The following is a 21,864-nucleotide window of genomic DNA, read 5'->3' as shown; positions in this document are numbered from 1 at the left end:
CAGGTATATAATTCTTGGTTGAAAATTTTTCTCTTTCAGGGTTTCATATATACCATCCCATTGCCTTCTCCCTTGCATGGTTTCTGCTGAGAAATTAGAGCTTATTCTTACTGGCTGTCCTTTGTAGGTAACTTTTTGTTTTTCCCGTGTGGCCACTATACTTTTGCCTGTTACTGTCTTTTTATATGAGTGAAAATCATGTAATATGTGTTTTTTTGTGATTAACTTAGTTCAGTCAGTACAATATCTTCAAGCTCCATCCATATTTTATTATGTATAAAAATATCATTTCTTCTACTCTCTGAGTGTTCTCTTGTATGTATGTAAGACATGTTCTTTTTTTCTTTTTAACTTTTTATTATGATTTGGGTGAACGTATGTACCCCACATTCCTTATCTTTTCATCTTTGATGGGCATTTAGGTTGTTTCCACCCTTTAGCTATTGTGAATAGTGCTTCAGTGATTGCTGTTGTACAATTCTCTGTTTGAGTCTCTGCTTTTTAGTCTTTGGCGTATGTACCTTTTTTTCTTTATGGTAATTCTGTTTGTAGGGTTTTGTTTTGTTTTGTTTTCTTATGAACTGCCATACTGTTTACCACAGTGGCTGTACTATTTTGCATTCCCACCAACAATGGAAAAAGGTTCCAGTTTCCCACATTGTCACTGACGTTTGTAATATCTGTCCTAGTGGGAGCAAAATGATATATTATTGTGGTTTTGATTTGCATCTCTGTTGGCTAATGATGTTGAACAATTTTTCATGTGTTGGTGGCCATTTGAATGTCCTCTTTGTGAAATGTCTGTTCAAATCCTTTGCCCATTTTTGATTGGGTTATTTGTCTTTTTGTTGTTGTTGTTATGTGCTGTTGAGTCAGACGCAACTCACGGCATCCCTTCCTTGGGTTTCCGAAGCAGTATCACTACAGAAGTAGACTGCCTACCCTTCCTTCCAAGGAGTGGCTGATGGGTTCGAACTGCCAGCTTTCTGGTTGTTAATGTTTTTTTTGTTTTGTTTTTAATTGTTATTTGGTTGAAAGTTTACAAAGCAAATTCACTTTCCATACAGCAGTTCACATACACTTTGTCTCATGACATTGACTACAATTTACCACAGTGCTACAGATCCCCTCCCACTTCTTCTCCATAGTTATCTCTTCCCTATGTCTTTCCCTCCGTGCACTTATGCCCCCTGAGCTATGTCCCTGTGCATACACAACCCTTCTATTTTCCAATGATTGTTCACTCCAAGGAATGTATCTACCTAGTGTAAATGTTCACCTCATATGCCTATCTTTTGTTTGTCTAGAAGCCACAGGAGTGGGTTTAATTCCAAACCTGAAGGGCAGCTAGGGGCCCTAGTCTCAGTGGTTTCATTAGGCTCTATCAGACCAGCAAACCCAGCCCCCTTTTTTTTTCCTCCCAGATGATTTTGAGTTTTGTTCCACATTGCTCTCCCACTCTGTGCAGGATCTCCTACATATATTCCCTTCTGAGTTGTTGACAGTGGTAGCCAGGCACTGTCTGGTTCTTCTGGTGTTGTAGTCATGTAGGCTGAGGATCACATGGTGTACCAATCACTTGGATTAATTGCTTCCGTGAATCTTTGGACTTCTTCATTCTTCTTTGCTGTGGACAAGGAGAGACCCATCGTTGCATCTAGACGGCTGTTTGCAAGCTTTTAAGATCCCAGTCACTACTCACCAAAGTAGGAGGTGGAACAATGTTTTATGTAGTATGTTATGCCAGTTGATGTCCCCTGTGACTATGATCCCGAGCCCACAGGTCCAACTACTCACTCCCTTTGGGTAGCTGGCTGTGGTCAAGAAGTGACTACAACCTTCCTTGCCCCTTGTCAGCTCTACTATACACCTGGGAATTCTTACAGAATATAGCAGTACGCTTGTAGAAACATTGTCTGCAAACCCTATACATGGTCTTGGGCACACTTCCCCCTGCATACTTAATAATTCACCCTGTTGAAGTTTTATATATATATGTGTGTAAGTATGTACAGGAGCTCTGGTAGCATAGTGGCTGAGGCACTTGACCGCTAACCAGAAGGCTGGCGGTTAAAATCCACCAGCCATTCCTTGGAAGGAAGATGGGGCAATCTACTTCCGCAGTGGTACTGCCTCGGAAACCCAAGGAGGGGTCGCTATGAGTTGGGTCTGACTCGACGGCACATAACAACAACAACATACATATATTTGATTATTTTATTCTTACTAGATTTTTAGTTTCTGAAGATATTCTCACAGTTGGTAGGTTGGGTAAGTTCTTTTGATGAAGAAAAGTTTTTCATTTTTATAAGGTTCCGTCTTTTTATTTTGTTTTTTGCTCTTTGTTCTTTTGTTATTATATTAGATAATTCATTGTTAAAGCTAGGCCCAACAGTGTGACTCTTGCTTTTTCTTCTAAGAATATTATGGATTTAGTTTGCACATTTAGATCCTAGAAACATTTTGAATTTTTTTGTGTGTGTGGTTTGAGGTATAGATCCTATTTTATTTTTCTGCATGGGGAATTCCAATTTTGCCAACACCCTTTATTGAAAAGTCTCTTCTTTCCCATTGAATGTGTTTAGAATCCCTTTCAAAAAGCAATTGACTAGAGATGTGTGGGTTTTTTTTCTGAACTCTCAATTCTGGTCCATTGGTCTATGTGTGTGTTGTTATGCCAGTACCAGACTATTTTGATTGTCCTAATTGTATATGTTTTAAAATCATAAAGCGTGAGTACCGAGTTCTGCTCTATCAGAAAATACCACAAATGGGATGGCTAAACAAACAGGAGTTTATTCTCTTACAGTTTGGAGGCTTTTAAGTCCAAGTTCAAAGTGCCAGGCTCTATGGGCTGGGTGAAAGCCCCTCAACCTTGGGCTTCAGCTCTACCTCCTGCTTCTGGCCCACTGGAGCTAGAGGTTTTTTTTCACTCAGACAGCTGCTGGCTGCTGAGACTGACAAGCCCAAGGTTGACAAGTAAAAAGGCACAGTCCCAATGTTACCAAACCACATGGCAGGCCATTGATTCAAGTCCATTGAAAGTCCCAAGGTCAGCAGAGCATTGTAGGCTGCTGAACAATGACACGGCTACATGCAGCTTTCAAGCGTGCCGTAAGCTAGAGGCCAGTCCCAATGTTGTTTCTTATATACAGGAAGCAGACCACATACCCAAAGCAGCTACTCAGCTGCTCCAATAGATTCCACCATGGAGTTAATTACCAATCTTACTATGGGGAATAAATTCAGCTGCCCAGCCACTCAGCCAGGCCATCCAGGTTCACACACAAACTTAACTACCACAGTCCTCTTACTTGGTTCTTCTCTTTCAACACTGATTTAGCTATTTGGGACCTCTTGTTATTCCTATAAAACTGATGTTTTTCCATTTCTTTAAAGAAGGCTGTTGGAATTTTTATCATGATTGCATTGAATCTGTAGATTGCTTTGGGTAGTATTGCTGTCTTAACAAGTCTTCCAATTTGTGAACATAGAATATTTTCCATTTATTTAAGTCATCTTTAATCTCTTTCAGCAGTGTTTATAATTTTCATTGTATATTCATATATATTTTATTATCTTAGATTCTATTATAAATGAAATAATTTTCCTTTCAGATTTCCCATTGCTGGTGTATGAAAACCCACTGATTTTTGATCATTGTCTTTTTTCCCTGAAATTTTGCTAACTTCTACCATTAACTATTCTTTCTACAGACTCTGGGATTTTCTATATATAGGATCATATCTTCCAGAAATAGAGATAATTTTATTCTTCTTTGTTGATCTGGATACCTTTTATTTCTTTTTATTATCTTATTGCTCTGGCTATGACTTCTAATATAATATTGAATAGAAATGGTGCAAGTAGGCACCCTTGTTCCCAGTTTCAAGGAGAAAGCTCTCAAGTATAATGCTGACTGTTGGCTTTTCACATATGCCCTTATTCATATTGAGGAATGTTTCTTCTATCTCTATCTCCTTTTGTGTTTTCATCAAGAAAGGGTGTTTGAGTTTATGCTTTTTTTTCCATCTGTAGGGATGATCACACATGTGTTTTTTTTCCTTTGTTCTAGTGATGTAGTGTATTATGTTGATTAATTTTCTAATGTTGAACCGTGCCTGCATTCCTGTAATAAATCTCCCTTGATCATGGTGTAACTCTTTTAATATCTGTACACTTGTATTTTGTTAAGGATTTTTCTATGTGTATTTTTGCATGTATATTTGTATACAGCTTGTCAGCTTGTATTTGCCTTTGCTTTTGGTGTCTTTGTATACTTTTAGTATCAGGGCTATTTTTGCTTCATAGAATGAAGTGAGTGGTATTCCTTCCTTCTCTCTCTTTTGGAAGATTTAAATGAGATTGATGTCAGTGCTTCTGTACAATGTAGTAGAATTCCCCAGTGAATCCATCCAGTCTAGGACTTTTTTGGGGGGGCAGGGAGAGGGCAGGGTTTTGATCACTGATCCAATATCTTTACCTGTTACTGGTTTCTTGAGACTTTCTATTTTCTCTTGAATCTGTTTGGGTAGGTTGTATCCTTCTAAGAATTTGTTCATATCAGCAGGCTTATCCAGTTTATTACCACACAGTTGATCACAATATTCTGTCATAATGCTCTTTATTTCTTTTGGGTCATTTGTAATATCTCCTTCCATACCTTATTTTGGTTGTTTGCATCTCTTCTTTCTTTCTTTTCTTTTTTTTTTTTTTTTGGTTAATCTGGCTAAAAGTTTGTTTTATCAATATTATTGATGTTTTTCAAAGAACCAAGTTCTAGTTTTGTTGATTCTCTGTCATTTTTTCTGATTTTGATTTTATTTATTTATGTTCTGATCTTTTCCTTTCTTCTTGTAGGTTTAAACTTAGTTTTCTCTTTTCTCTCTATTTCTTCAAGTTGTAGAGTTATGCTGTTGATTAGAGATTGATCTTTTTTTTTTATTTATTGCTGTTTCCCTCTGAGTACAGGTAATCCCTGACTTTCAATGGGGTTCTGTCTCAATAGCTGTCATATGTTGGTTCTGATGTAAGTTGAATTCCTCATGTTTTGTTTTCATTATTATTCTGATAACGTACAGATATATTTTAATACATGTATGTTGTTGTTGTTGTTGTTATGTGCCGTCGAGTCAATACATGTATACATATATAAAAAATACACAAATCATAAAAATTTACTACAATAATGGCATTTTGTCATTTTAGTATTACTACATTTATTCTAGAGATTCTGGATCCTCTGAATTACCCTGGGGACTAGAGATGGCATTTCTAGTCAGAAAATTAGAAAGCACTGTCTGTATGGTCCTTCCCTTCCCCCCATATATTTTGCAGTAACATCTCACTGTTTTCCAAATCTGCCTGTTGACTTTAGCAAAGCTATCAGCTTTTGGTCCCATGTTTTTAAGCAGCTGAAGCCCCTGATTTAGTTTAGAAAATTAAGTCTATATGGCAGTGTTTTGAAAAGTAAATCATAAAATTGAACATCTGAAAGTGAACCTCTGAAAGTGATAACATCTGCAAATTATATGTTGCATCATTGTATGTACTACATATTACTAATGATAAGATGTTAAAAAAAGAAAAGGACAGCATTAAGTGTGGTTCATTGTAACTCAAGTGTGTTATAAGTCGGGGACTATTTTTTTTCACTGTATCCCATAAGTTTTGGTTTGTTGTGCTGTCATGTTCATTTGACTCTAAGACATTTGTTATTTGTCTTTTGATTTGTTCTTTAATGGTGTGCTATTTAATTTCTGTATATTATATCTTTTCCTATTTTTTTTTTTTCATGTTACTGATTTCTAGTTTTATTCTGTTGCGGTCAGAGAAGATACTTTGTATGATTTCATTCTTTTAAAGTTTATCAAGACTTGCTTTGTAACCTAACTGGTCTATTCTGAAGAATGATCCGTGTGCACTGGAGTAAAATGTATGTTGAGTTGTTGTTGGGTGGAGTGTTCTAATATTCTATTAAGTCTAGTTGGTAGTTGGTTTATAGCATCATACAGATCTCTGCCTCCTTGTATATCTTATTTCTGTGATCTCTCCAATATTGGAAGTGCTGTATTGAATGAAGTCTCCAACTATTTTTGTACTTCTGTTTCTTCCTTCAATTCTGTCTGTGTTGATTGTATATATTTAGGTGCTCCAATGTTGTGTGCATATATACTTAGGATTATTAAATTGATTCGTTGACTCTTTTATCAGTGTATAATACCCATTTTTCTCTCTTTTAATGAATTTTGTCTTGAAGACTTCTTTGATATTAAGATTCCAACTCAGCTCTCTTTCAGTTATTATTTTCATAGAATATTTTTTTCTGTCCTTTCACTTTCAACCTGTTTGTGTCCTTGAGTCTACGATATGTATGTCTCTTTCAAATAGCATATAATTGGATTATACTTTTAAAAAAAAATCCATTCTCTCACTATTCCCTTTTCGCTGAAGTATTTAGTTCGTTTACCTTTATTGTATTAACCAATAAGAAGTGAGTTATTTCTGCCATTTTGTTGTTTTTTTGTATGTCTTAAACCTTCTTTGTCTCTGTTCTTAAGTACTGCTTGCTTTTGTGTTTTGTTTGTTTATTGTAGTGAGTCATTTTGCTACCCTTCTCCTTTCCTTTTGTGCATGTCTTTTATGTATATTTTTGTGTATATTTTCTTAGTGGTTACTGTGAATATTACATTTAAATGTTTGTATATATAACATCCTAGGAGCTCTGGTAGTGTAGTGCCTAAAGGCACTTGACTGCTAACCAGAAGGCTGGCGGTTCAAACCTACCAGCCACTCCTCAGAAGGAAGATGGGACAATCTACTTCCGTAGTGATAACTGCCTTGGAAACCCAAGGAGGGGTTGCTATGAGTCGGGTCCGACTCGACGGCACATGACAACAACAACAACAGGATAAGTTGTCACCAACTTAATTTCAGTAACATACAAGCAATTCTGTGTCTATGTCATTCCCATCCCTCTTTTGTTATTTATATCACTAATTACATCTTTATAGTTTATGTGGCATCTACCACAATTTTATCCTTGCCTTTTATATATTTTTTCTAAAAAACATGAAGATAAAACAGAATTATCAAGCATGAATACCTTATTTATAGCCCTTATTCTTATGTATTCAATTTCCTTTGTTAAGAGATCTTTCTTTTTGTTTTTGGTTTTGGATTCCTTTCTAGTGTTTTTTTTCTTCCATCTACAGAACTCCCATCAGTCCTTTTTGTAGGGTCAGTCTAGTGAATATGAATCCTCTAAGCTGTTTGGGGATGTTTTAATTTCACTCTCATTCTTGAATGACAGTTTTGCTAGATACAGTATTTTTGGTTGACAGTTTATTCTTTTCCTTCAGCACTTTAAATAGATTACTCCATTGCCTCTGGCCTCCCAATGTTTCTGAGGAGAAATGAGTACTTAATCTTATTGAGGGTTCTTTGCATCAGATTATTTGCTTCTCTTTCACTGCTTTCAGCATTTTCTTTATCCTTACTTTTTGAGAGCCTAACTATGATGTGTCTCGGTGTAGATCTATCTCTTTGAGTTTATCCTGCATAGTGTTCTTTGAACTTCTTGGATTTGTAGATTCATGTCTTTTGTGAGTTTGGGAAAGTTTCTTCAAGTGTTCTTTTTGTCCGTTTCCCTCATGTCCTTCTTGAATTTTCATGTTGAATATATTAGGTCTCTTGTCCCATAATTACATTAAACTGTGCTCAGCCTTCTTGAGCTCCTTGTTGTTGCTCTTCATCCTCTGTAATTTTGACTATTTTTGTTGTTGTTATTGTCTGCTGCTGTTGAGTCAGTTCTGACTTACAGTGAGCCTTTGTGCAACAGAATGAAACACTGCCCAGTCCTTCTTCATCCTCACACTCATTGCTGTGCTTGAGGCCATCGTTGCAGCCACTGTCAGTCCATCTCATTGAGTGTCTTCCCTTTTTCACTGACCCTCTACTTTACAAAGCATGATATCCTTCTCCAGGGACTGGTCCCTCTGACAACATAACCAAAATGTGTGAGACAAAGTCTGGCCATTCTCACCTCTCAGGAGTATTCCAGTTGTGCCTCTTCCAGGACAGTTTTGTTCATTCTTCTGGCAGTCCGTGGTATTATGAATATTCTTTGCCAGTGCCACAATTCAAATGAATCAGCTTTTCTCCGATCTTTCTTATTCATTGTTCAGATTTCACATGCATATGAGGTGATTGAAAATACCATGGCTTGACTCAGGAGCACCTTAGTTTTCAAAGGGACTTCTTTGTTCCTTAACAGTTTAAAAAGGTCTTTTGCAACAGATTTGCTCTGTGCAGTATATCATTTGATCTCCTGACTATTGCTTCCATGGGCATTGATTGTGGATCCAAGTGAAATGAAATCCCTGACAACTTCAGTGTTTTCTCCATTTTTTGTGTTGTTGCTTATTGGCCCAGTTGTGAGAATTTTTTTTTTTTTTTTTTAATGTTGAGGTGCAATCCATACTGAAGGTTGTAGTCTTTGATCTTCCATCAGTAAGTGCTTCAAGTCTCCTTCATTTTCAGCAAGCAAGGTTGTGTCATCTGTATATTGTAGGTTGTTAATGAGTCTTCTTCCAATCCTGATGCTGCGATATTCTTCATATAGTTCAGTTTCTTAGATTATTTTCTCAACATACACATTGACTAAATGTGTTAAAAGGATACAGCCCTGACAAACACCTTTCCTAATTTTAAACCATGCAGCATCCTCTTCTTCTGTTCAATTAACTGCCTCTTGGTCTATGTACAGGTTCTGTATGAGTACATTTAAGAGTTCTGGAATTCCTTTTCTTCACAATGTTATCCATAATTTGTTATAATCCACACAGTTGAAAGCCTTTGCATAGTCAGTAAAATACAGGTAAATATCTTTCTGGTATTCTTTGCTTTCAGCTAAGATCCATCTTATTATCAGCACTGATATACCTCATTTCATGCCCCTTTCTGAATCTGGCTTGAATTTCTGGCAGGTTTCTGTCAATATACTGCTGCAAGTGTTTTTTAAATTATTTTCAGCAAAATTTCACTTGCTTGTGATATTAATAGGAGCTCTGGTGGCATAGTGCCTAAGGCATTTAACTGCTAACCAGAAGGCTGGCAGTTCAAACCCACCAGCCACTCCTCAGAAGGAAGGTTGGGTAATCTACTTCCGTAGTCATACCGCCTTGGAAACCCAAGGAGGGGTCACTATGAGTTGGATCCAACTCGATGGCAGTGTGTTTGTTTTGTTTTTTTTTGTGATATTAATGATATTATTCAGTTAATTTCTGCATTCTCTTGGATCACTTTTCATTGGAATGGGCATAAATGTAGTTCTTTTCAAGTTGGTTGGCCACTTCTAAATCCCTTGCATAAATGAATGAGCACCTCCAGTACTACATCCATTTGTTGAAACTTTTCAGTGGGTATCTCATCAATTCCTGGAGCCTTGTATTTCTCCAGTGTTGTCAGTGCAGCTTGGACTTCTTCCTTCAGTACTATCTGTTCTTGATCATGTGCTGCTTCCTGAAATGTTGAAGGTCGACCAATTCATTTTGGTATTGTGATTCTGTGTACTCCTTCCATCTTCTTTTGATGCTTCCTGCAACATTCAACAATTTGCCTAGAGAATTCTTCAGTATTTGACTATTTTTGACTAATCTGTAATTTGCTGACTTTTTTCTTCTTGATTAAATCTCTGGTAAGTTCTTCTGTTGTGTTTCTCTGTTTATCCTTTTCAGTTGCATGTGTTTGATGTCTTTTTTGTTTTGTTTTTTAGATCCTCACTTTGTTCTTGCATTGTTTTCCTTTTGGGTTTTTTTTTTTTTTTTTTTTTCTGGCTCTTTTTTTTTTTTTCATCCATTAAGTCTTTAACCGTTTTTCATGTTGCTGTATTCTTCCTTTCTTGTTGTTATTTGGTTTGCTATAGATGGACTTTCACTTTATTCATTGTGTTCATTTGGATGGACTATTGTTTCTCTTTTCTTGTGTGTGTTGTGAATTTTTGTTGGGGCATTGGAATTTAAGAGGGTGTTAAGTTTCTCAGTTCTCTTCAGTATTTGATGTTATTGCCCACACTACTTTTTGTGAAAAACTGTTAGGCTGGCAGAGTCTTCACCCTTTGCTTACCATTTCCCTTACTGTCTGTGATAGCTCCTTTTTTCCTCCTGTGTTTAATTAGGGTTTAGAGGTTCCAAATCTAGGTTTTGAACTTTCAATGTCTCTCAAACACACAGAGAGCACACTGGTAAATCTTTCCACCAACAGTTGTTGCCACTCAAGCAAGATATCATATGCTAATCAATCTCTCCACCAAGAGATGCAGTCCTGTCTCTCTGGTTATTACTCCCTTCACTTTTCTTGTTTCTTGCAACCATGTTTTCAATCAGAAAATCCACACCCAGAGAGACCTCTTTGTCGCTGGGTGTTGCCCTGTAGTTTTGCCCAAGGATTCCTTTTCTGCTCTGTGGAGGCTGCTTATAGCTGAGCTGGCATTATGAGGAAGCACAGGTAGAGTTTCTACCATTTCAGGAGGGACTGGCATTCCCTAGAGGGACCTTTGAGAGATTAGTTTGTTGTTGCCTCTGTGGCCCTATGGTGGTTGAGGGAGCAATCTCCACTTAGATGACCTGCCTTCTGGCTCCACTGTAGGAAACCTTTTGTGGGAATTTGTATCAGTCCAGCCTCCAACAGTTGTCAAGTGAGAGAATGGTTGTCATGCTTTGTGAACCAGTAGAAGCCTTTAGCCTGCTACTAGAGATTTGGGACTTGCCAGTTTCACAATTGTGTGAACCATTTCCTTCATGTAAATCTCTCTAAGTCACTAGGTTTGCTCCTATAAAAAACCCAGACTAGGACAGGTGTTCTGGTGTATATCTATCTTTCTGGAGTTATCCAACTAAGATTTGTTGAATTTAATCGGGTTTTTAAATTCAGTCATTCATCTAATTTGGAAAAATGTCTGCCTTTATTTCTTCAAATTTCTTTGCTCTTATTCTGTGATTCCCATTATGTATGTTAGTTTGCTTAGTGATGTCCTATAATGCCATTGGGCTTTACTCAACTTTCTTGATCCTTTTTGCTCTCCAAGCTCTGTAATTTTGAATGTCTTATCCTTTAGTTCACTGATTCTTTCCTCTGACCTCTCGAATCTGCTGTTGAACTTCTCCAGAAATTTTCTATTTCATTTACTCTACTTTTAAGCTCCCATATTTGTTTGATTCTTTTTTTTATAGCGTTTATCTCTTTATTTTTAGTCATATTTTCCCCCATGTATTGTTTTCCTGATTTCTCTTAGTTCTTTGTCTGTGTTTTCCTATAATTCTTTGTGCATATTTGACAGTGTTTTTTCAATGTGTTCTTTCTGTCCATAGTGATAGTTTCTGTCCATTTATTTTGTTTAATTGAATGAACCATTCTTTCTTGTCCCTTTGTATGTCTTGTGATTCTTTTTGTTGCAACTGGGACTTGAACTTTTTTTTTATTTATTGCTAATTGCTCTAATAGGAGCTCTGGTGGCGTAGTGCCTAAGGCACTTGACTGCTAACCGGAAGTTTGGCGGTTCAAACCCACCAGCCACTCCTTGGAAGGAAGATGGAGCAATCTACTTCTGTAGTGATACTGCCTCGGAAACCCAAGGAGGGGTCACTATGAATTGGGTCCGACTCGATGGCAAATAACAACAACAACAATTTCTCTAATAGTTTGTCTGCTTGGATACCTCCTCTGTTTTTGGAGCATTTCGGATATGCGTGGACACTATGGCCATTATTCCCTACTCTGTGCCCAGCTTGTGTTTCAAAAGAGATTTCTTTGTATTCCAATAAAAAGGAAGAAGGTGGGGGGGAAGGAGAGGGAGAGAAATGAAGAAGGATAAGAAACAAACAAAACACAAACATGCCATCTCTCCTACTCTTTGCAACTTGGGTCTGTGCTTAGCACTCAGCCTGAGGTAAGCATGTTGTTGTTGTTGTTGTTATGTGCCATCGAGTCAGACCTGACTCATAGGCTGTCCTTAAGTGTTTGATACACCTGAGTTTTGCCCTGTGCATGCATATAACCTTCTCAGTTTCCTATTCACTAGGTGCTTTTGAAAGGCTTAAGTTCTACTGGAAACTCTCCTACCAGTGATTCTCCTTCAGCCTTTGGCAGCCTATTGTGTGTTTAAATTATGCTAATTGATTCCAGGTGATTAAGAGTGTCTATCTCCTGCAGGTATTGCTTATTGCTTCCCCCTCCTCTGACCAACTCTGAGAGCTTAGAAGTTGGCTAAACCAGGAGAAAACCCTCTTCAGTCTTTCAGGTAGCCCCCAGACACTTCAGAACACACACAAACAACTAAAAGCAATCTGTTCTGCAAAGGAAAAAAGAGCCAAAGAACTGCTCTTTCTCTGAGAGCGTGGTCTAAGGTCTGCCACCAATGTAGCTGCCGCTGTTACTGCCACAGCTGCTGCCATGGAAGTGGAGAGGGTGAGGGAGAAGGACACTAATGATATAAAATAAGGTTTTCCTGTTCAGGTAGTCCCCGACTTAAGATGTATTCAGGTTACAACAAACTTCAATTATGACCATCCATTTTTGGGGGGCATTGTTGTATATTTTATTGTTAGTAATATGTACTGCATACAGTGTTGCAGTATATAATTTGCTGATGTTATTTCATAGATGTTCAGTTTTATGATTTAATGTTTAAAACATTGTTTACGTAGATTTAGTTTTCTAAACTATGTTAGGGGCTTCAGTTGCTTGAAAACATGAACCCAAATTCTAATTGCTTTGTTAAAGTCAATAGGCAAATTCAGAAAGCAGTGAGATGTTACTAGAAAATCCATGAATTAAAAAAAGAACTATACAGACAATGCTTACTAGTTTTCTGACTAGAAATGTCATCCTTATTGTGACAGTTACAGTTGCTTGTCAACTTGGCTAAGCTGTGGTTTTGAGTGGCTGGGCAGCTGGATGTATTTATTTCCCATGATGAGATTGGTAATCAACTCCATGGTGGAATCTGCTGTAAGCAGGTAAGTAGTTGGCTTTAGGATGTGGCCTACTTCCAGTATATCAGAAGAAGCTTTGAGAAATGTCTTTTGACACATCTGGATCCTGCATTTGGTAGAGTCTTCATCTCAGTGGCCTGCCATCTTGCCTACTGATCTTGGATTTGTGCCATTTTCCTGTCAATCTTGGGTTTGTCAGCCTTAGCAACCAGCAGCTGCATGAGTCAGAAAAATCCTCCAGCTCTAGAGAACCTTGAACAGGAGACAAAATTAAAGCCCACATTTGATGGGCCTTCACCTAGCCCCTACAGCTAACACTTTGAACTCAGACTTCTGTCCTCCAGAACTGTGAAAGAATAAATCCCTGTTTGTTAAAGCCATCCATTTGTGGAATGTCTATTATTAAAAAAAAAAAACCTCACTGCTGTTGAGTTGGATCCGACTCATAGCGACCCCTCCTTGGGTTTCTGAAGCAGTATCACTATGAAAGTAGATTGTCCAGTCTTCCTTCTGAGGAATGGCTGGTGGGTTGGAACTGCCAGCCTTCTGGTTAGCAGTCAAATGCCTTAGACCAGAACACTAGAAAACCAGGACACCCATTCCCAGGGATAATTCAGATGATCTAGAACCTTCCATCTCCTTGGAAGGAAGGCTGCGTAATCTACTTCCGTGGGGATACTGCCTCGGAAACCCAAGGAGGGGTCGCTATGAGTCAGGTCCGACTCAACAGCACATAACAACAACAACAACAGAACCTTCCACAAGGGGAGTTATTCATAGTGACAAAATTCTGATGGTATTTTACAGATGTTCAATTTTATGATTTACTATTTAAAACACTGCTTATGTAGATCTAGTTTTCTAAACTAAGTCAGGGGCTTCAGTTGCTTGAAAACATGGACCCAAATGACAATTGATTTGTGTATTTTTTACGTATGCATGTATTAAAATATATCTAAGTTTATATGTAATGTTTCCAACTCCCAAAGACAAAGATTAGATTTATATAAAGATACAGTTAATAAAAGGCAGTGTTGTTGTTGTTATGTGCCGTCGAGTCGGACCCGACTCATAGCGACCCCTCCTGGGTTTCTGAGGCAGTATCACTATGGAAGTAAATTGCCCCATTTCCTTCCGAGGAGTGGCTGGTGAGTTTGAACCGCCAGCTTTCTGGTTAGCAGTCAAGTGCGTTAGGCACTACACTACCAGAGCTCCTATAAAAGGCAATAATAATGATGAAACTAAAAAAAAAGAAATGAGGTGTTCGACTTACATGAGAACTGACTTATGACAGTCATTGAAATGGAACCCTGTTGTAAGTCAGGGATTACCTGCACAGGCAGAACCTGGGTTATGAACCAGATCTGTTTTTAAGTGTGTCATCAAGTTGAATTTGTAAGTAAGTAGAAACAGGTGCATACAGTTCTTATTTAGCCTTATTTTAAGCAGTGGTTAGAGCACTGAGCTGTTAATCAGAAGGTTGTCATTTGAACCCACCAACTGCCCTGTAGGAGAAAGATAATATAGTCTGCTTCTGTGAAGATTTAGAGTTGGAAACCTCATGGAGCAGTTCTTCTCTGTCCTATAGGGTCACTATGAGTCAGAATCAACTCAATGGCAGTGGGTTTGGTTTTTTGGTTTTAGTGCAAGAAAAGGGTCGAAGGCTTTTCAATGACTTTAAAGTTGCACATGCACTAAGTGAAGGTGATTGTGATGAAGAATTTGTTTTGTGAAGAGGTTGATTCAGTTATTTCAAAGTGAGGGCAAATTTACATAACATTAAAGGACAAGTACAAGTTGTCTGTAAGTCAGACATCTGTAACCTGGGGACTTACTGTATTTTAAAATCACCTTTTTTTCATTTGGTGTTCCTCGTGATTTTAAAACTCTCCAGTTGCTTTTCAGAGATATTACAACCCATTCTACTGATTGCTAACTTTTGGGATGGGGAGGTGGGCAGAATTGTAGAACTGCTCATGCCACCATCTTCCAGGAATTCACTAGTGCTCAGTCAGTGCTGATCTGCCATGCTGCTGTGCAATGCACGTTGTATCACTTGGGCAGACACCCATGTCTGTGTTACAGCTCATTGTACAGGCCACTGATATAATGGATTTGTTGTGATCTCTATTAGCCACAACAGCCATATGATGATTGTGCCTTTATCGTCAAGTACAGCATTCTCATGAAGCTTGAGAGATCCTGGGAACTGGAGATCACATGAGAGAAAGCTGAATGCAGCCAAGAGCTGCTGAGGAGCACCGGGTTGAGCTCTCTCCACGATGAATGGTGCCTTGTTCTCATGATTTAAAGCAGAAATTACAAAGTACTACACCACTCTTCTAGAAGAAAGACTCAAGTATTTTGGCATCAGATGCTGTTTATCTTCTAGATATTATCTCTCATGTTCCTAGTCACAGAGCTGGTGTGGGCTGCCCTGATGCACCCTAGTACTCTCTTGGAGTATTTTTGTTCCCATGGGGTCTGGGCCAGCCAGAGTGGTTATACACTGGATAACTGGTCATCCTACACCTGCCTGTGGTCTGAGTAATTATGAATAGCTCCCCTTTCACTCTCAAGGGGTCCCATAAAAACCCACTGCTGTTGATCGATTCCAGCTCATAACGAGCCCCTTTGAATTTCCAAAGCTGTAAAGCTTTATGGAAGTAGACTGGCTCATCTTCCTCCCACAGGGCAGCTGGTGGGTTTGAACAACCAATCTTCTGGTTATCAGCCAAATGCCTTACCCACTATGCCATCAGAGCTCCTTCCGAGAATCCTGCAGTGGTCAGCTTGATCCTTCCTTTCAAATGTGGGTCTGAAATTTGCCACCAAGGAGTCTTTCTGAAGTAACATGCACTTGTGCTATCAATTTTTACCAAGGCAGCTTGTCGTCCAAGAGATGCTTGAAAAGGTCCACTGCAGGGAACATGCCACTCCATAGCATGGTCTACTTTCTTGGTGGGAGCAGCAGAGCAATGTGCAACTCCTCCTGGAGCAGATATGTTTGGGAGGGTGTGCTGTGGCTGAGCTGAACCCCCTGAGCTTAATGAGCATGACACCAGTGTGCATCCCCAACAGAGTGTTTGTGTGAGCATCGGTGCTAGAGACAGGGATACAGTGGGGAGGTGGGTGAGGCAGGCAGACAAACTTGGGGCATCCTGGCCTTTAGGCTCTGCAAACATTCATGTCTCATGCCTCTCCTTCTCCTAGATCCTGCCCGGCCTGTACATCGGCAACTTCAAAGGTGAGTCCACGTTTTAAAGGGTCACATTTAGACCTCTGCACGACTGGCAGTTTGGTGTAGACTCAGGTGCATGTCTGGATGCAAGCTAAGCCTCTCCCCACCCCCAGCTCCTGGGCTGAGGTTTGGTGGCAGTGTGGGTTGGGAAGGGCTCTTCCCACTCTGCAGACCAGACCTTGCCCCGACCCACCCTACACACCTGTGCAGACAATGAGGGCCAAGGGCACATTTGGCAGCATGGAGTTGCTCATCATCTTTTGTTACTCTTGTTTTCTAGTTATTGCTACTAGATTCTCAGAAACCTTTGTCTTTAATCACTCAGACCAAATAAGTGGACATTTCACCTCTGGCAGATGATACTCACTTCATGCTGACAACTCTTTGTACACATTTCCCTGCAGCATGTTCAGAATTTATTGATTTGCTGTCAGCTGTTGACTGTAACACCTCCGTTGCAGTACACAAACCCCTGGGAGGAGGGTGGCCTCATGCCTGTGCTACGATATGTGCTGTTTTGATCTTGTATAACTGAAAACACTAGTTCCTCAGCTTGGAGATGGAGTGTACTTAATGGGGTGGAATGGACCTAGGAAACTTGCAAAAACAAGTCCCCACCCGTGTTCAGGTGGAGAAAGCCAAGCCTGTTGTGCATCTGAGACACTCCTTTCCCGAGCAAGTCAGAACCTGCAGCAGCGTGTTCTGTCTTCTGGCTGTTACTTAAGTTTTTTAGTTGAAGTTCAAATTGATTATAAAAATTTATCTGCATGATATTTGTTTCCTCTTCTCCCCAGTGGACTCCTAGGGCCCTGATTGACTATTGAAGGAGCTGAGCACAGGGAGCTGGCAGCTGCTGATTGCTACTAGAACGTGCTAAAGATAGTATTGAGTTACCAAATTAGTAAGCCGTGCAATTCTGAGAGAGCAGCATCGCTCCATGGTAGGTAGGCCTGGTGGTGTGGGAGTCATGACTAGCATATTATTATGGGGTTATTTAATGAGTTGTTATTAACAACTTTCATATTGGGGAACAAAGTTTAGCATACATCATTAGAAGTAAAATTGCTAGATGAAAGTTTTAACAAATTTAAAATTTTAATAGATATCAGCCAAATTCAATACTTCTGTCAACAGTGCATGAGAGGTTTGGTTTTACTCCTAGAATGCTACCTTCTCTTAAAAGGACATTATGCCCAGCTTTAAGGAAATACTTAAAACTCAAGAAAATCTATGTCTGTCTTCTGAATATTTACCCACACAGAAGCTTCTCAAACCTCCTGGACCATCAGTTTGGGGTTCCACTGTTAGCTATGGTCCACCACAGCCCACATGCCCTCAGTGTGCAGAGGTGACCTTTTGTTGTGGCCTTCCATTCCTCTGGCATTTGGCATTTGTTTACTACTGTTCAGTTCATGGAGCACATACAAAACACTCACCAGTGTGAGGGTTGTTGAAGACAAGAGTGACAGTGCAGTGGGTCAGCAGGATTCAAGGAGGGATGGAAATGTAGCTTGTCTGGGTGCTCTGAGAGCCGGATGTAGGCCACACCTTGCCTCAGGTAGGCAGAGCTCAGCGGGCAGGCATGAGGCAGAGATGCTCTGCAGAGTGGAGGGACCCTGGCCCCGTGGCCTACCAGCCCTGCTCTGGATCTCAGTTATGTCCCTTGCTAGTTACAGAGTCTTCAACACACAATAGCCTTGCATATAAAGTAGAGTCTTCACACAGTCTCACAGGCTGTCATGGGGATTGCATTCCAGGGTGGGGAAATACTTTGTTGGGACAGTTCTGTGCTTCATACGTGGTATAGTACAGCAGATGTTGGCCTCTTACCAAGAGGGAACCACATGTGACTTAGGTTGTCTGTCAATACCATAACTGCTTAGCCCTCAAACCATGTCTGGTGGGCTTGTGTCTGCTGGTAAAGGTTACTTAGCAAATGTGAGACCCCTATGTGAAATTGGGCAGCTTTTAGAAAGGACTATGACTTCCACCTGAGAGTAAATCTAGTGTTGTCTGGGATTGAGCATGGTGTCATATTTAGTCATTCTTTTATCTTTTTATTAATTTCATGATAACTACATGCTTACTTTAGCACAACCAATATAGAGTTGTGTAAAGAAATAGTGATCGCCCAGCCTCTGGGGAATAGTCTTTTTCCAGAGAGCATCTGCTGGCTGGCACCAAAGGTGCAGAAAATAGGGGTAGAAGAGAGGCACAGGCGTTGGTCAGCTGCTTTCTCCAAGCTTGGCACACACCATCCACCTTGACTATCTGCTGATAGATAAGCCCTTATTGTTTAAAGATGTCAACAAAATCTAGGAAAGTAGGAAACAAGTGTAAGTATTTTGAGTGTGGCTGGGGTCTCCATGTGGTTCATTTGTGTCTGCAAGGTAAGCAGGTAAGCAGGTAAGCTTGCCAGTTACTGAGACATGGTGAGCCTGGTGAACTGAAGTTAGCTTAGACCAGGAGTTCTGGTTGTAAATGGTGAAAATCGTGTGGAAGGAAGTATGGATTTAGAAATATTCATAGGTAAACAAGCTGAGGCCCAGGACCAGCCTTGGATTTGAGTGGGCAGTAGTAATGACAGTGATAGTCATGGTGAAGGCAATAGCAGAGTCTTACTGAAAGCACTGTTCTAAGTGATTCATAGTATTTGATACTTACAGCAACCCTTTCAAGTGAGTATTCTTACTGTTTTGCCCCTTTAATGAATGAGAAAATGAAGCATAGGAAAACTTGCCCTGGGTCTACTCTCCTAAGTGTCAGAGGCAGCGCTTGACCCAGGTGGCCTGGCTTCCCTTACCTTCACTTGGTTAGTGGTAATGAAGGGGGCATATGCCTCCACCCCCGTTTTAGCCCCAGCCAAGGTGGAAGTCAGATTGAAGGTGAAACCCGTTAGCAACTGATGTATAACTCTTTTTCTGAACTTTGCTATTAATGTTAGATTGATAAGATATCTCATAGTTGTTTTGATTTGCAGCTCTCTAATAGCTGATGGTAGCGTAGTGCCTAAAGCACTTAACTGCTAACCAGAAGGCTGGCGGTTCAAACCCACCAGCCACTCCTCGGAAGGAAGGTTGGGCAACCTACTTCCATAGTGATAATGTCTCAGAAACCCAAAGAGGGGTCGCTATGAGTCAGGTCTGACTCGATGGCCAATAACAACAACAACAACAATGGCTGATGATCATGAGCATTTCTTCATATATATTTTGACCACCTGAATTTATTCTTTGGTGAAATGTCTGTTCATGCCTCTCTCCATTTCTTAATTGGAATGTTTGTCTTTGTTGTTGAGGTGTTGAAATTTTCTATGAATTTTAGAGATTAGTCCCTTGTCTAATATGTCACTGCCAATTTTTTTTTTTCCCCCCTAGTCTATAGGTTCTCTTTTTACTCTTTTGGGGAAGTCATTTGATGCTCTGAAAGGTATCACAATAAAAGATCCTGGATAGAGTGGGATAAAAATGTGGAACCAAACTCAAAATTGTAAAAAAAAAAAAAAAAAAAGCCCAGGCTTACTGATCTGCTGTTGTTCTTATGTGCCGTCGAGTCGGACCCGACTCATAGCAACCCCTCCTTGGATTTTCGAGGTGGTATCACTACAGAAGTAGATTGCCCCACCTTCCTTCCGAGGAGTGGCTGGTGGGTTTGAACCACCAGCCTTCTGGTTAGCAGTCCAGTGCCTTAGGCATTATGCTACCAGAGTCCACTGATCTGTTAGAAACTGGTAAAACCCTGAGACTGTGGCCCATAGGGGAGCTCTGGTAACATAGTACCTAAGGCACTGGACTGCTAACCAGAGGTTGGCAGTTCAAACCCACCAGCCACTCCTTGGAAGGAAGGTTGGGCAATCACCTTCCGTAGTGATACTGCCTCGGAAACCCAAGGAGGGGTCACTGTGAGTTGAGTCTGACTCGACGGCACATAACAACATCAACATGGCCCATAGACAGTCTTTAAGCCCGGAATCAAAATTACCCCTGTGTCTCAGCTTTCAGCTAAACAATAGACAGGTCTATAAGGTGAAAAATAACACCAGAGAGTATGTACCCCTTCGAATGATCAACCATACAAGATCAAAAGGCAGCATTTGCCCAAGAATAAAGCTTAGAAGGCAGAAAGGGATAGGAAAGAAGGACAAATGGAAAGGGTAAACACAGAGGAGAAGTGGGATGAATGCTGTTACACTATGGGGATTGCAATCAATGTCACAAATAAAAATGCGTATGAATTGTTGAGTGGAAAATCAGTTTGCTGTGTAACTTTTAACCAAATCACAATTTTAAAAAAGCTTAAAAGGAATAAAAGTAATAATTTAAAAAATGGAATCTCTTGCCTGTCACATTCTCACCTTGGGAGATAAAAATTGTTTGGGAAATGACTCAGAGTATGACTTGAGGGTAGTAAGTTCTGAGTGAGTTGGGTTTATAGAGACCTCCCTGTCTCACACTGAGGACTCTGATTCAAGGAGGAATTGAAAGGCACTGCCAGAGAAGTTCTTTCCTGCCAAGTGTCTTTTTTGTCTATAGCACTTATAGTTGATATAACTTATAGTTAAATTCTTCTAATATGCTTCTTATGTTCACTCTGGCACGTACTGCACCTTAGGATTGGTTACCTCTGCTTATCTTCTGTATCCCTATGAGAACTAGTGTGCTAATTCTTCTCCCCAAGGAAGTACATGTCTTCAGATCGTTCAGTAGTCACCCTGCCCTTTCAGCATCTCCCAGCAGACTCACCCATTACCAGGAATGGAATGTACTGTACCAGAGGGAAAGGATTAGGTGGGTGTTTCTATTTTAGGGTCTAGCATGTGTGAAGGAAACATTTGCTATTTTCCAAAGGATATGTGGGGCCCTGGGAATTAAAGGGAGATAGAATGAGAAGGAGTGCTGGGACTAGGAGAGATAGCAGTAGAGAGAGGGAAAAAACATGGTTAGCAGTTTTTGTCAGTGAGGGATTTACTGGTGACTTAATGCCTTTATATTGAATTTTGTTAACAGTATTTTTTTTAACATCGCTTTTCCTGATTATAAAATTAATATGGGCTCTTTAGTAAAAACAAACAGTTAAAAAATCCAAATAAGATAGAAATATGTTAAAGAAAGTGAAAATTTCCCAAGTCTCGATCTATAAGATAACTGTGGTTCATAGGTCCATGTGTTCCTCTAGATTTGTTTTTCTGTGAGAATTCTAACCTGCATTCTTCCTAATTTTTTTTTTTTTTTTTAAGTATTGACTTGAGTCTGTTATTGCAAGTGAGTAATTTTCTGGCTTTGAAATAGCATTAAAACTCCACAGTAGGGGGAGCACCAGTGGCTCCCTGTCAGAGGACGTTAGCCATTCCCTCAAGGCTCCCCAGGACTTGATGCTTCATGCACAGATCTCCTCAGGATCTGGTTAAAATGTAAATTGTGATGTGTGGGGCTGGTGGGGTCTGAAACTCTACATTTCTAATGAGCTCCCATGGGATGGTGATCCTGCTGCTGTGTGGAACCCAACTCTGAATATCAGAGGGCTAAGTGTGCCCCAGGAGCTCTGGTAGCATAGTGCCTGGCTGCTAACCAGAAGGCTGGTGGTTCAAACCCATCAGCCACTCCTCGGAAGGAAGGTTGGGCAATCTACTTC

At 39.9% G+C, this 21,864-nt stretch overlaps 1 protein-coding gene across 1 annotated transcript in view; it reads left to right on the top strand.

Annotated features, from left to right (window-relative positions):
* DUSP22 (dual specificity phosphatase 22) overlaps positions 1 to 21,864 on the top strand; it is a 120,300-nt gene that overhangs the window by 36,683 nt on the left and 61,753 nt on the right. The window contains exon 2 of the mRNA XM_007935394.2: positions 16,206 to 16,239. Within this exon, the coding sequence (XP_007933585.2) occupies positions 16,206 to 16,239 (34 nt within the window). The remainder of the gene's footprint in view (positions 1 to 16,205; positions 16,240 to 21,864) is intronic.

The sequence above is a fragment of the Orycteropus afer genome, unplaced genomic scaffold (assembly GCF_000298275.1).
Source record: "Orycteropus afer afer isolate SDZICR_OR568_19922 unplaced genomic scaffold, OryAfe1.0 scaffold00027, whole genome shotgun sequence".
Lineage (NCBI taxonomy): Eukaryota > Metazoa > Chordata > Mammalia > Tubulidentata > Orycteropodidae > Orycteropus > Orycteropus afer.
The sequence above is the reverse complement of the archived record's forward strand: the minus strand, read 5'-3'. Positions and strand labels throughout refer to the sequence as shown.